The following is a 14,136-nucleotide window of genomic DNA, read 5'->3' as shown; positions in this document are numbered from 1 at the left end:
CAGATCTGGAGAAACACCATGAGATTTCATTTCCTTGAATCACAATAAACCTTCCCTGAAGTGGACTGCTCATACAGGTAACCGGGAAGCTTGGAAATCCCATTTCATTTTCTCTTAGATTTAATCACCTTAGAGACAAAACTAGTGTTTTAGTTACAATAAATGTGCAGAAGCTGCTTCTTCCTTTTCGTCCAGTCAATGAGAGGCGTTTCCTCATGCTTGAACAGATGAAATCTGAGCTGGCACATGAGATATTTAATACAAGGGAAAGTCAATGAGGAACTTTATCTAATTTGATTTAATTACAACGTTAATCACTTCCACTAAAAAACTGTTTCAAAACACAATAACGCATGCTAAACATTTGATTTAGAAAAATCCCGTATAAGGTGGGAATTGTGACAATCTCTTGAACACACCCTTATTTGAATATCAATAGGGTTTGACAGAGACTTCACATTATCTCTTCCTTTACTGTAAAACAATGGATCTAAACATCAGCTGGAAGCTGGTGCCATACAACGCTGTTATACAAGAGTGGCTTTTTTCTGATGAAATTGTTAAACCAGTTACTCCATTCAGACTGTATGAATGAGCCAGTTCCGGTAGGTTGCATAAAACAAAGAGCAACTGATTGAGCAACTGAAAGTAAAAATGTTCTGAATAAAATAGCAACATTTTATTTGTTGAGAAGTTTGAGTTTCACTCTGCAGAGTCAATTTTGCCATGCAGCTATTATTCAAACAGAGTTTTATTTGTTTTGATGTACTGTACATACCAAACTACTGATAATCTTGTGTGAACAAGAAATTACTTCATGCCATCATCATAAAGTCAAGGATTATGAAGGAAAGCAAACACACAATGAATAAAAACAGACATACAGCTTCCACAAACATAGATAAAATTTCAAAGAATTTGTTTACATCAGAGCCATTTTTTGACCATTGTGGCACCCTAGGCTATTGACATGCTGAGGGCAACAAGGGTTGTTTGTCATGGAACGGCCCTGTTGTGTTCATAAACGTGGTGGATTTATGGACACACCTTTAGTCAAAGTTATTTACATTGCATCCAAGTGTGTGCATTTAGTCATTTCATTCATTTACTGGGAATCAAACTCATGACCTTTGTTAGCACCAGGCTCCAGTGGTTGAGATACGACATTAATCAGGAGCGTTTTCAACAATGTATGAAGCTGCTTGACCCTTACGGAACCAAAATATATGGGAATATACTGCAAAATATAATGTGATATATTACATAATACGTTTCCATATATGGGAAACTAGTGCTTATATTTTTCAATATACTGCAATATATGCATTGACCATGAATGGCCGTATATTGATACTTATAAAATATTTAGAAATGAAGACAAAAGTAGCATTACATATAATATTCATAAAGTTTTATCTTTTATTGCGTGTATATATTGCACATACATGTTCCCATTTAAATGTGAATGTATTTTACACACATATATACACACAAATTCATGGAATCAGTGGTTACAACAGACTTCTAGTTCCCAGCATGCTTTGCTTCTGACAGTTAAAGGAAAGTAAATGTTAAAATGAAGTGTTATTTCATGTGTTTTGCTCAATATTAATATAGGGGGAGATCTGTTTAAAGTTGTATTATTTTGGAAGGTTTTCTGGTATGTGCCAAACACCATTAAGACTATATATTACTTTATTTAAAAAGTAATGGCTGTGCCTTCTTCAGCACAGTGATAGTCTCCTTGCTAAATACTTTAGTACATGCAGGTGTGCTGCTTTTGCTTACAAACTTGAAATATAAAACGTTTATAGTGTAAATAATTCTAAAATATAAGAAATATGTTACATTATATATTTCTCTATATATGTGTATACTGAATGAGTTAATATATCTGCGATATATTACACATGCAGTACCATATCTGATCACATACAGTCAAACCAAAAATTATTCCGATGTTTTTGATACATTTTTAATAGTGGGAGCAGGACACTACAGTTCATTTATGTAAGTGAGGATAGCAAAATAAAGTAAACTGTGACATATTATACCCAAAAATTCTTCATACAGTGAACTACCAGTAAAACTGATAAAAATTTTGAACCAAAAATTATTCAGACACTTTGACCTGACCATGTTTTGCTTAAGTGTTATCTGACATAATTAAGATAATTTTTCTGACACAGTTTAACATTTTTAGATATATTTCAATATATTTTATATATATTGATCATTCATATATAGGGAAATATATTTTCTTTGCATAAGGGTAGGCTGTACATTCAGGTGATTATATTATGATTAAGAAGGTTGTTGGGTATTTTCTTGGCCTGGTGCTTAAGAACACCCCTTAATCATGACTTTGAGTGTCTTATCGCTTCTATAAAATGGCAGGAACATGAAATAGTAAATATATTAAGAAGGTATATAAAATATATACATTAGGTTAAACTGATAAAATATTAAAGGGTTAGTTGACCCAAAAATGAAAATTCTGTCATTAATTACTTTAAACATATTTAAATCAGTTCATGTGGTTCAATATTAATATTATAAAGCAACGAGAATATTTTTGGTGCGCCAAAAAAACAAAGTAACGACTTATATAGTGATGGCCGATTTCAAAACACTGCTTCAGGAAGCTTCGGAGCATTATGAATCAGCCAATAATATTAATATTGAACCACTGTACTCACATGAACTGATTTAAATATGTTTTTAGTACATTAATGGATCTTGAGAGAGGAAATGTCATTGCTGGCTATGGAGGCCTCACTGAGCCATCGGATTTCAACAAAAATATCTTCATTTGCGTTCCGAAAATTAACGAAGGTCTTACGGGTGTGGAACGGCATGAGGGTGAGTAATAAATGACATTATTTTCATTTTTGGGTGAACTAACCCTTTAACATTTTTTGGTTAATAGGTTTGGAATAACATGAGAGTGAGTAAATGATGACAGTACATTCATTTTTAGGTTGAGTATCCCTTCATATATTGGCTATTTCACAGTGGCATTGACACCATTTAGTGGAAGACTGAAACACCAGCTTGAGTCTCAGCTGCTTTGTTCGTTTGTGATGTTGGTCGTGGATTTGCTGATCACAGCCACTTCAATGATCCCCTTAGTCCTCGACATGAGCCAATCACATTTGAACAGCTCCACGAAGGCCTGTTTAAAGCAATCCCCCGACAACGTGTAGAGCGGCAAGTTGAAAATGATGTTGAGTACAGCGATCGGCCTCGAAATAATGTAGGCGGCGTGAACGCAGCGGTCCAGCATGCAGTCGGTTTCCGGAGTGAGTCTCGTGTGGATTCTCAGAGCGCGTAGCACGTGATAGGGAAAAAAGCAAACCACAAAGCACGTCAATATCAGCACGATGAGTCGCCTTGCTCGAACCCGTTTCATGCTTCCCATATGAGGACCCTTCTTTAGTACCACAATGATGCGCCAATAGCAAAGACAGACCACGACCAGAGGAAGCAAATATCCCAGTACGGTCAATGCCCAACTGTACGGCCACATGATTCCTGGGTTGCTGCTCGCCAAGTCCAAGCAGTATGTCTTGTTGTTTTGTTCAACCATGTCAAACAGGTTAAAAATGGGACTTAACTCGATCACCGCCACAGCCCAAACCAGGACGCAAGCCAACACGCCCCATCGCTTCTGCTTGATGCTGTGCATGTGCGACGGATGCACGATCGCCACGTACCGGAAGATGGCAAGACAGGTGAGGAAGAGGATACTGCCGTAGAGGTTGAAGTGGAACATGAAGCGCGCAAAGCGGCACATGACGATCCCCAGCGTCCATGAGTCGTCGCGGACGTAGTAGTAGGTCAAGAAGGGCAAGCTGACCATGAAGAGAAGGTCAGTGATGACGAGGTTCACCATGATGATGGTGCTGCTCTTCCAGGGACGAACTTTGAGCAAGTAGACCAGCAGAGCGATGACGTTACCCACGACGCCCACGATGAAGATCGTGCCGTACATGGCAGGCAGGTAGTAGCGCTTCACGACATCGTCCACGTTGGTGCAGTTGTCATTTGAGCTGTTGCTCGAGCCGTAGTAAAGGTTTCTCTGCATGGTTGTTCCTGAAACAGGAAAAAATACAAAACATTGTTATAGAGCGCACATCATGCACAGTAGATGTGCTAAAACCGATAGAATTTCAGAGACTGCTCTTGTTTTCTGCTTGGCATTGAATACCTCAGCAATGTAATGAACAGATGTGCATCTATCCAACAAGATGCAACGAAAGAAGAAAAGGATCCACACACCGAGTAGGTGTCAGTTTCCGTGTAAAATTTAATAATGTCAACCATATTGTTTAAAAATAGTCTGATACAGTTATATAACTGTTAACTGTTAGTGTAACTCATAACTGTTTCGATGACTTCATTCTATTTTTAAACAATGTAGGTTGACTGGATTAAATTTAAAATGGAAATTGACACCTACTTGGTTTCATTTCTCGACATCTAATTATAATCAGGTACATTTTAGTTTATATACATAGTTATCAAACAAATCATACGTCATTGAGGATGAGGTAATATTGAACATAGACTTTTACAGAGCGATTGTAAAGGGATTTTTGACTTGAAGTCTTTATAACCTCAGGGTCAGAATAAGGAATTTTCCCTGAAGTGTTTTCTGTAATATATTTTTGTGGCTTGACGAAGGGTTGAACCTGAAAACTTTTTGCACTCTGCAGTTCTTTTGCACCTTTTCATTTTTTTTGGTGGCCTTGATGGAATAACATTTATGTAAGCTTTTTCCTACATTTTGTGTGTGTGTGGATCTATTTCTTCTTTTATGGCACTGAATGTCTGACATGAATTCCTGGGATTTCAGGCACGACTCTGTTATACCTGATTTCACACAATAACCTCAAAAAGTTGTTCAAACACCTAAAACACTGCAGTCTGCATGCAATCTCTGTTTAAACAGTACATTTCAACACTTGTGAAATTCCAAGATGGATCTGTTGTAGTCTCAATGTGAAGCTGAATTTCCACTGTAATATTAAAAATAAATAATAATAAAACAAATATTATTCAAATCGGTCTGTCTGGGTCGGTCTGAATACTCGATTCTGGAAGGTGTGCAGTAAAACCTGTTTAATGCACAGGTAGTTCCAAGTCGGTTTAGGGTGTATTCACACCAGGAAAGTCCGCTAGTTCACTTGCTTTGCTTTGGTCCGGACCAAATACAATGTTGATTTTTTTGTTTGGTGTGGTTTGCATTCACACTGACCTTTTTGCAAGTGAACCAAAATTTGGAAACAAAACCACATGTGTGCTAAGGTCATCCATTCATTGGACAGAAATTCTCAAGCAGAGAACCGTACCAGAGTTAATTTGGAACCGGACCGAGACCACCTCTTCAGCTGGGTCTCGGTACGGTTGTTTGGTCCGCACCTGAGTGCAATTGAGGTATTCACACCTGCCCAAAAGATCCGCAACAAAGGGGGAAACGAACTTGAGTTTGATTCAATCGAGCCAAACAAGACAGGTGTGAATACACCCTTAGTCACCGTTCTATAATAAAGTGCTGCTTTCATTGAAACGCACACACACAGACTCCCACAATTTTCTGGGGAGACGATGGAGGGATGCTGAAAACTGTTGAGAAACATAGGTGAGTCGACTGCATATAAATATATATATATATACAGAAATTCTCAAATATATATTCTCTGAAAATATCTTCTTAACATCTTATCCAATTTTGCTTCTAAGTAAATGTATTGATTGAAGTATGTTTACTGGTCAATGAAAAATACTGAAATGCAAAAATACTAGAAGAGCCAACAACAATCTGTTTTAAGAAGTGGAGATTACTTACAATGGACGCTGATGCGACTCATCCGACCGCTGGTTTCTCAGAGAGACGGACTGTGGTGATCAAGTAAACAGTTTAAATGCCTGAGCTGATCCTCCCTCTTCCGATAAAAAGTTCCTGGTAAACTTCTATCGCATTCATTTGCATTCATTCTGTCACATCAATACACCAGCAGTGAACCACCTGAAAACACGCAAGACAACACGATCTGTCAACACATCAGCATATGGGCGGGATTTAGAGGAAAAGCCTCGGGTGTGATATGATTGCTATGTGGCTATGTTACTGACGAGCCCGCCTTAATATTGCTGTCAATACTTAACATTGACATGTTTGAAGATGTTTTATCGCTCACCCAAGATGCCAACAATTATTTTGTTATGTGTCATGTGGTTTTTGCACGATCAAATTATCATATACTACAGGACAAGCAGGTGTTCGAGGCAGCGGTGACTAGGAGCAATTATTATACGAGCTCATTGTGCATCAGGCTGAGCGGTTTTATGAGCACTGTGTCAAGAGAAATAATAAATAATGCTGTCCATTATCCACCCTAAACAGCATGCAATATAAGAATCAGTGCATCCCAAACAGGACGTTGACAATAAAATGGCAGAAGTGCTTGCATCGCTTTTTCCTTTTAGGTTAAAGCATGACGCCAAGGTCATCCATGTAAAAAATCATCATCATTCATGTGTAAAAAAAAAATAAAAATAAATAAGGATAAGACCAATAAGTCATGGCAACATATTTTTTTCCATTACTTTAACTCATCAAAAGAATTTCACCAACTTAAACTTCATTTAAGTTATACGAAATTCCATTAAAAAAAAAGAGTTTAAATGAAAAATTAATATTGTTATTGTTATATTCCATGTTAACTTTTAGCTTCACTGAAGAAAAAAAAAAAAAAAAAAAATCATCAGTATTTTTGTCAGTTTTTTTTTTGTGTCATTTTTAATGTTATATTTTGTCCATTTATTTTAAAATATCTAGCCTAAATATCTAAATATCTGTTTCTTGAGAAACAAAACATATTTATGTGATCAATATTATATTTGTATTATCTGTGTTAGGTTATTGTTTAAGAAAGCTATAATAAAACATAACATTATATTATATAAAAATATATAATTATATGAAATGACTTTAATACTCTGAAAAAAAATTGGAGTACGTTTTACAATACTATTTCAGTCTTTCTACTTCACAATTTCATGCTTAATTCAATGCGTTACTTGCCGTTTCTTTGTAATTATTTGTGAAATTTATTAGCATTTTAATAGCAATCTGAGTGAGAACTGTAGGTTATACACTTTTTTTTTCAGTGAAGAGAATGCTCTATGATATGGCAGAAATAGTAAGAGTAGCAAGTTTCATGACTGTGATATAAATAAAGCCTATCAGCTATTTTAAAGAGAAAAAAGAGAGAAAAAAAGCTCTTGATGAGCTCTTTGATAAGTCTCACCCAAACTTGTTGCAATAAGAAAATATGTCAGCACATTAAAGAAAACTGTGCTCATTGAGCCATTTTATAAAGCTGAAGGTAATGCATTTAGCTAAATGCAAAAAGTGGGTGATAAAGATGTGGCATCGACACCAATATGAATTGAGGAGACTGAACATGACTGTTACTGTAAGGGTTTGCCAATCCCTAGTGGCTGATGATGGAACTGCAGGAACATTGATGAGCTCGTCATACAAGCTAATGCTAAATTCAGTGGGAAATCACTGTTCAAGCAGAGTAGCCACAGGTTTAGCTAATCGATTAAATATGAACACAAAAATCTATGAACACAAAGATACACAAAATTCTGACTGCCTTCATTCACAACACTATTTCATAATAAAAAAAATCTTAAAATTATGCAAAAAGATATTTGTCCAAAATAAGTGCTGTAGTATAACCATCAGGACAGCAGTGATGTGTGAACTGAATTTGACAAAAAGTACAGTGTATTACAGTGAAGTTACTGAATATTTTTCATAATAAAAAGTCATAAAAATTATACAAAAAGGCATTTTCCCAAAATAAGTGTTGTAGTATAACCATCAGGACAGCAGTGATGTGTGAACTGAATTTGGTGACACTACAGTGTGTTACAGTGAAGTTATTGAATATATATTTAATCATTTCAGAGAAAAAGGCTAGGCCAGCAACCAACCTAAAAAGAGGAAAAATAGCAAAGGCCCTAATGCATGGACCCAGTCAGTATTTTTACAGCACACTTCAATCAACACCAAACGAGCAACTCCTGGCTGGGAACATGACTGAATGTCTCAATAAAAAGTGTTGAAAGTAATAGGCTCAGAAATGAGGAAAAAGGAAGCCATTCACTCCAACATCATGATGGAAATATACTCAATGCGCACAAAATTTTCAGCAGGTCATGAAAGAGGTGAAGGAAGAAGTGGCATGATGAGACATGGTTGGCAGAAGAGGACAACCCATACTTTTGTCCAGGCATCTTCACTGTTCTCTTTGATACTTGGCCATTTTTCCTCTTTGGACTGGCTTGCTGTTGGGAGACCTAACTAGATATGAATCTCATGAACAGGACTTGGTGACAACAAAGAAACTACCAAAAAACAAGAGATACCAACTGTCACATAGAAAAGTGGTTTGGAATTGTCAAACATTCCATAATGCATAACGAAACAAAAGTCAAACCAGGAACCTTCATAAGAAAAATGCATCAGTCTCTGCAAGCAAGATATACAGAGAATATCAGCATAACCATCCTCAAAAGCTATTGCTACAAAATGAGCCACATATGAACCTCGATCAGTCTCAACAAACTTAGATGAAGAAGAAGGAAGAACATTTCCCATCCACCAAATCCAAATTCTTTCCAAGAAAAAAAAAAAGGTTCCAGAAGTATGTGACACAAAGCAAGGAAAGTCAAAGTTTTGAAGCATATCAGCTTCCTACAAAGGTACTCTGTGTAGAGCAAGGGTCGGCAATTAAGTTTGGCATCGGGCCAAAAAAAAATTTCGCCACTAGATGGTGGGCCAGAACATAGTCAAAGGATAATTTAAGAAATTCATTGAAAAATGCAAGAATTGCCTGTGAAAAACTGTTACAGTGTCTTTTAACTGGTAGTGAGCTGTTACTCTGTGTTAAATCCTGTAGGACAGTCATTAACAAAAAGCCACATTTGTGTGGCGGTGTCCAGGTTTTACACTGGATAAATTAATAAAGCAGAGTAGTGACACGTAACCTGGCAAGTATCTTCATTCACCATCTTGCAACACAGACCACCTTGCTAAAACACACATATGTGGGAGATGCGGAATGGATAAAAATAACTTGAATAAGCCATTAATGTTTCAGTCATGTTCTTAACGAACTAGCCTATGTTTTATTTCCTCTTTCCATATTGTGAATAATAAATGTGTAACATTTTAATTTGCTTGTTACACTTATTGTAATAATTATTTGACAGCCTACTTTTACACTCATAATTATTCCTTGGCATCCTCACATACTAAACTGCATTTTTTAATTGTTTGCCTGCTGGAGGTACGCTATTATGTCATGTGCAGAGTGATGTTAACACCTAAGCTAGTTGGTAAGAGAAAATGGCACTATCAAAGAGTCTAAAGAGGAAAGTTGTCAGCGAAAATAGAGCATACAAAGAAGAATGGAAAGACAACAATGCATTTATCCTACCTAGTTTTGTGAATGCAATGCCGGTGTGTCTTATCTGCAACGAAGTTGTCGCTGTTTTCAAAGAATATAAAGCTACAAAAGATAATAGAACCCATTATAATGATACTGGCTACACTGGATGAGGCGCGACACCAGACATTCCCGACAGTAAACGAATTCCCAGTTATATTTCTGACATAGTTCAAGTGCTTCGCAACGGTCGGTTTGTCGCGTTCAGTATAGACAGCTTTTAGCTGTTGCGGCGCGGCTCGTCTGGTGTAGACACGATGATAATACTAGACGGCACCACGAGACGAAGATCTATTTCAGAACCAGCCGCTATTAAAATAATCTGGCTGCGGGCGCTGGCCAGATATTAATGTATATAATAATTCAAGTAATTTGATTCAAATTGAAACACTTAGTCGGTTTTTTTAGACTATCGAGTGCTATTTAAGAGCTGTACTTAATATGAAGGGTACAAATCTCTACCAGCTAAGCCATTACACCACAGGTGTCATTTTAAATGGCACACGGGAGCAGGTAGCACGGCAAGGATTGCGAAAAGTGAGAGCAACTACTTATGATTCTTAATTTTGACATGCACTGCAAAAAGGGAACATGTGCAATTCTTGCTTTAAGGAGGTATTTCTTCCTGATCCTACCTACAAATTCTAATTTGGTGTTGTAACCTACTTAAGCCATTTTGATATATCATAAAACAAGGAAAGCAGTTTTAACTTTACTGAGTTATATTGACCCAACAAACAAATTTCATTAGAGTTCAGGATGAACACATTCAACCCATGCGTATCTGCCTATTGCTGAACTGCGAATTTTGCTTCAACAAAAAAAAAATTGAATTGGGTTTATTAAACACATTAAAATGCATCAAAGTGAAAATTGCAATTGACAGCGCTACTCTTCACCACATAATGGTAACACAAAATTCAATAACAGAAACTCCTCTAAATGTCCAACTGAACATTAAACGTTAATATAAACTATAATCTTTCCCTTTTCTGAAAAACACATAAAATAACACTTAATCCCTAAATTTACTCTCCTAATGGAGTCCCTTGCAAAGCATGCTGGGAACTACAGATCCACTGCCCTGGGTAGCGTTTCCCAAAAGCCTCGTAAACCTAAGCTGATCGTAGCTCCATTGGTTTCAATCAATTTAGGCTGCAGTGTTTCTCAAAAGCATTGTGAACTATGCTGATCGTAGAGACCATTGGTGGCAAAGGCTCTACGATCTACTTAGGCTCACGATGCTAAACACAGCCCTGGGCAGTGGATCTGTAGTTTCCAGCATGCTTTGCAAGGGACTAGGTGAGTAAATTTATGGGTTAAGGGTTATTTTGTGTTGTTCAGTAAAGGGAAAGATGTTGGTAGTTTATGTTATTGTTTAATGTTCAGTTGGACATATACCCCCGGTTTCACAGACAAGGATTGTGCTTACAATGTGGACAATGAATTTGTTGCTCAGTACTGACACCTAGTGGTTCATTATATAGATTGTGAGTAATGATTAACAATATTACTAATCCAACTACACATTACAGAATCAGAAATTTTACTTGAGGTAAATTAATACAATTGCCTTTAATAAAATTAGTTTTTGTTTGTAATTATTTTATTCAAAAGTGAAAACTATATTTGGATTTAGTAGTAAAAATTAGGTTTTTCCAAAATAAAATTTAAGTTGTACCAAAGTGAAAAAAAAAAAAAAAAAATTGATTCATGGTCTCTAATAAACAATATTTTAACTTTGTGTGAATGTAATTTTTATTTTCTTGGGCAGAAGAACTATTTTGATTGATATTAAATTAAATTTTAAAGTTTCAACCAAATCAAAAATATAGTTTGAGAAAAACAAATACATTTAGCTAATAAATTACAGTAATTTTTTTAGGTTGGTCCAAAGTTTAATTTTTTTCAGTGTAGAGATGCTTGATCTTTTCAGTGACATTTAATTGATCATTTCTTTGTTTCTTTTTCTCCAATTTAGTTTCTACATGCTCACACTGACACCATTTTCGTGCTTGACCCTCAAAGTGGTACAAACTTACGACCACCATAAACACACACACTGCATTTTTCCAAAAACAAAGAATTTTTCAAAATGAGAAGAAATCAGTATGGAAGAGAAGACTGGGTGGACCAAGTGGAAACCTGGCACAATCCAACATTCATTTCAGGAGGATGGTTTCAGCTGTGCTGTCTTTGTGATGCTGGCAAATGGAGGGGGAAAGTGGTTTACATAAACACTGTCCTCACCTTTTCCCATATGAGACTGTGTCTATTAATTTTCACTTCTGTCCTTCTAGATGGCCAAACAGGTGGTGGAAGAGTTCCCAAAAATTCCTGACAGCATTAATACAACACCCAGCAAGGAGATGATGTGCCACTACAGGAAAAATGTGGCCAAAGAAATTTTGCTGGTATCAGGTATAAAATACTTTGAAAGAAGAGTTTATTTTCATGTTAGAGACAGAGAGATTAATTATAATCCTATCTACATTCAAATGATTGCAGTGTCAAGGGAGGAGTACTGCTCTGTGTGTGGACAAAAAGAAGGAGCCCAAACAGAGGAGCAATGCATCTGGGTATTCACTATGCCATTTCATAATAAAAGTTCCTCTGCTCGCGGCGTGTGTTGCGCAATTGCTCCAGCGGCCTCGTTCAGCTCTCACAACACTCGGTCCTGCTCTGCTTCATACTACAGTAACGTTAATAATCGCATCCATGAACATGATTTCCTATCCCAATTGTTTTCCACCGGCTGTGAAGTGAAGACCACATATCCCAAGATTACGAGCTCAAACTTGGCGTCATCAAGCTACGCCTTTGTTTTGAATAGACCTCTAGCGGACAGAAAATATTACATATTGCACCTTTAAGTGAAAGCATGTGTTTTCCCAACTACATTTAATACAACCATGGATTTGTGATTTGTGTTTGTAAGCTATTCATTTAGAGGAGCTTATGCTGAAAGTGTGTTTAAATTGTAAGAAATATGTATTGCCTATTTGATATGTTATGGAAATACGTTAAGCATTTTTAGTATTCTGTTTATGTTTCATATTGTTGTGGTGCTTGTTGTCTTCTGCTGGTCTTTTATTCGAATGCATTTTTTTTAAAAAAAAAAACACTTGCATTGAGGGAGAAATAATTGTGAGATTTGATATTTTGATAGTTCACTTTTTATTTAAAATCTACAAAATGCTTAAAAGTACGGAAGCCCTAAACGACCATGGATTATAATTTTTTTTTTATAATCTTGTTTTCTCGTGATCACGACTTAATCTCTGCTCTAAATTAGCCTACACAAATGTGCCAACAGGTGGCAGTATAGTACCAAATATAACTGATGGGGTGCGGTAAATATCCACTTTACTGTATTAGTTCATATTGGCCCAGATTGTACGAGTTTCGGACAGAGAGAGTCTTCGTGATCGCTTTATTTTGTGCAGTATTGTGTGCGTTAAGTAGGCTAACTGTTAAATGCTTGAATATGATTATTTTGCTTGAAAGTGTATCTGTTATTACGTTCTGGCTGCTAGATGCATGACTCACAGTTTAAATTCCGCAATAGTTTGGTGTGATACTAAACGTATTGCTTATTAAAACAAATTTTGATGTCACATTCTGTTTGCACCTTATTGTGTATCTTTAAGACGCCATTTTAATCATCACAGTTTAGTTTATCACATCATCAGTGTTAGTTTACCTCACTGTGTCACTCAATGTATATTGATAAGAAATATGATTTATAGCCTATGTCATTTAATTCAGTGAGAGTGTGTAACCTCTTGTATTTTCTACATTTCTTTGTAGGAAACCACATACATACACATAAACTCTCTTCTCAAACAGCATCCCAAGATTGTTTTAGCCTATATCAACTGGATTAAAGTTTTGTTTTTTGGAAATCTATTATATTGCACCTCTTTTTAATGGAAGAGCTAGGAGGAGGAAGACAATTTAACGCACATGATATAGCCTATCCTACATGACGAATAAAAATAACAATATGTAATATCATTTTATTTCAAGCGAATAAGGAAAATAAAGTGGGTTTAATCGAAGCAGCTTTAAAAGTTTTTAGAATTATAGAATAATCCGGCATCTTTCTGAAGGCACTCCGTCTGTACTTGAGATGTTGAATGCTCTTTTGATCATTAAACATGTTAATTACACAAATAAAATGTTTAGCGTACATTTATTGAACAGTGATTGATTAGTCTATATGTAGTTATTTATTTAAACTTTATTATTAAGCGAAGTAAACATTTTGCTGAAATATCAACAAGATATAAGAGCGCATGATTTATCCGTCGATCTGATGCGCGTGAAAGTTGTTTTCGTTACTATAGCAACAGTAGAATCCGGGTGCCGTGTTTCAGAATCAATCATTGTAAAAAGAACTTTTATGTCGAGATGACGAGAAAATTAAGTCGTGATATCGAGAAAACAACTTTTGTTATCTCGAGATCACGAGAAAACAACTTCTCTAGAGATCACGAGAAAATAAGTCGTGATCAGGAAACAAGATAGAAAAGAAAAAAAAAAAAATCCATGGCCGTTTAGGGCTTCTGTATAAAAGACCTAAAATGGTTCTTTCCTAATTAGG

At 36.1% G+C, this 14,136-nt stretch overlaps 1 protein-coding gene across 2 annotated transcripts; it reads right to left on the bottom strand.

Annotated features, from left to right (window-relative positions):
* Positions 1–1,396: 1,396 nt before the first annotated feature.
* Positions 1,397–6,033, bottom strand: LOC127520483 (2-oxoglutarate receptor 1-like). Of its 2 annotated transcripts, none has more exons than XM_051908623.1 (2): positions 5,852–6,033; positions 1,397–4,095 (listed from the first exon to the last, which is right to left on the bottom strand). In XM_051908623.1, the coding sequence occupies exon 2, from the start codon at positions 4,085–4,087 to the stop codon at positions 3,062–3,064; it is 1,026 nt and encodes a 341-aa protein (XP_051764583.1). In that variant the 5' UTR covers positions 4,088–4,095; positions 5,852–6,033; the 3' UTR covers positions 1,397–3,061. The 2 variants fall into 2 exon arrangements, with proteins under 2 accessions (XP_051764583.1, XP_051764594.1); XM_051908634.1 differs by lacking the exon at positions 5,852–6,033 and adding an exon at positions 4,211–4,961.
* Between the last annotated feature and the right edge of the window lie 8,103 nt (positions 6,034–14,136).

Source organism: Ctenopharyngodon idella, chromosome 1 (assembly GCF_019924925.1).
Source record: "Ctenopharyngodon idella isolate HZGC_01 chromosome 1, HZGC01, whole genome shotgun sequence".
Taxonomy (NCBI): Eukaryota; Metazoa; Chordata; class Actinopteri; order Cypriniformes; family Xenocyprididae; genus Ctenopharyngodon; species Ctenopharyngodon idella.
This window is presented reverse-complemented; position numbering and strand designations above follow the sequence as displayed.

Bases quoted from the DNA above. Each gene is read 5' to 3' on its own strand.
- LOC127520483 (XM_051908623.1), bottom strand. From the start codon at position 4,087: ATGCAGAGAAACCTTTACTACGGCTCGAGCAACAGCTCAAATGACAAC.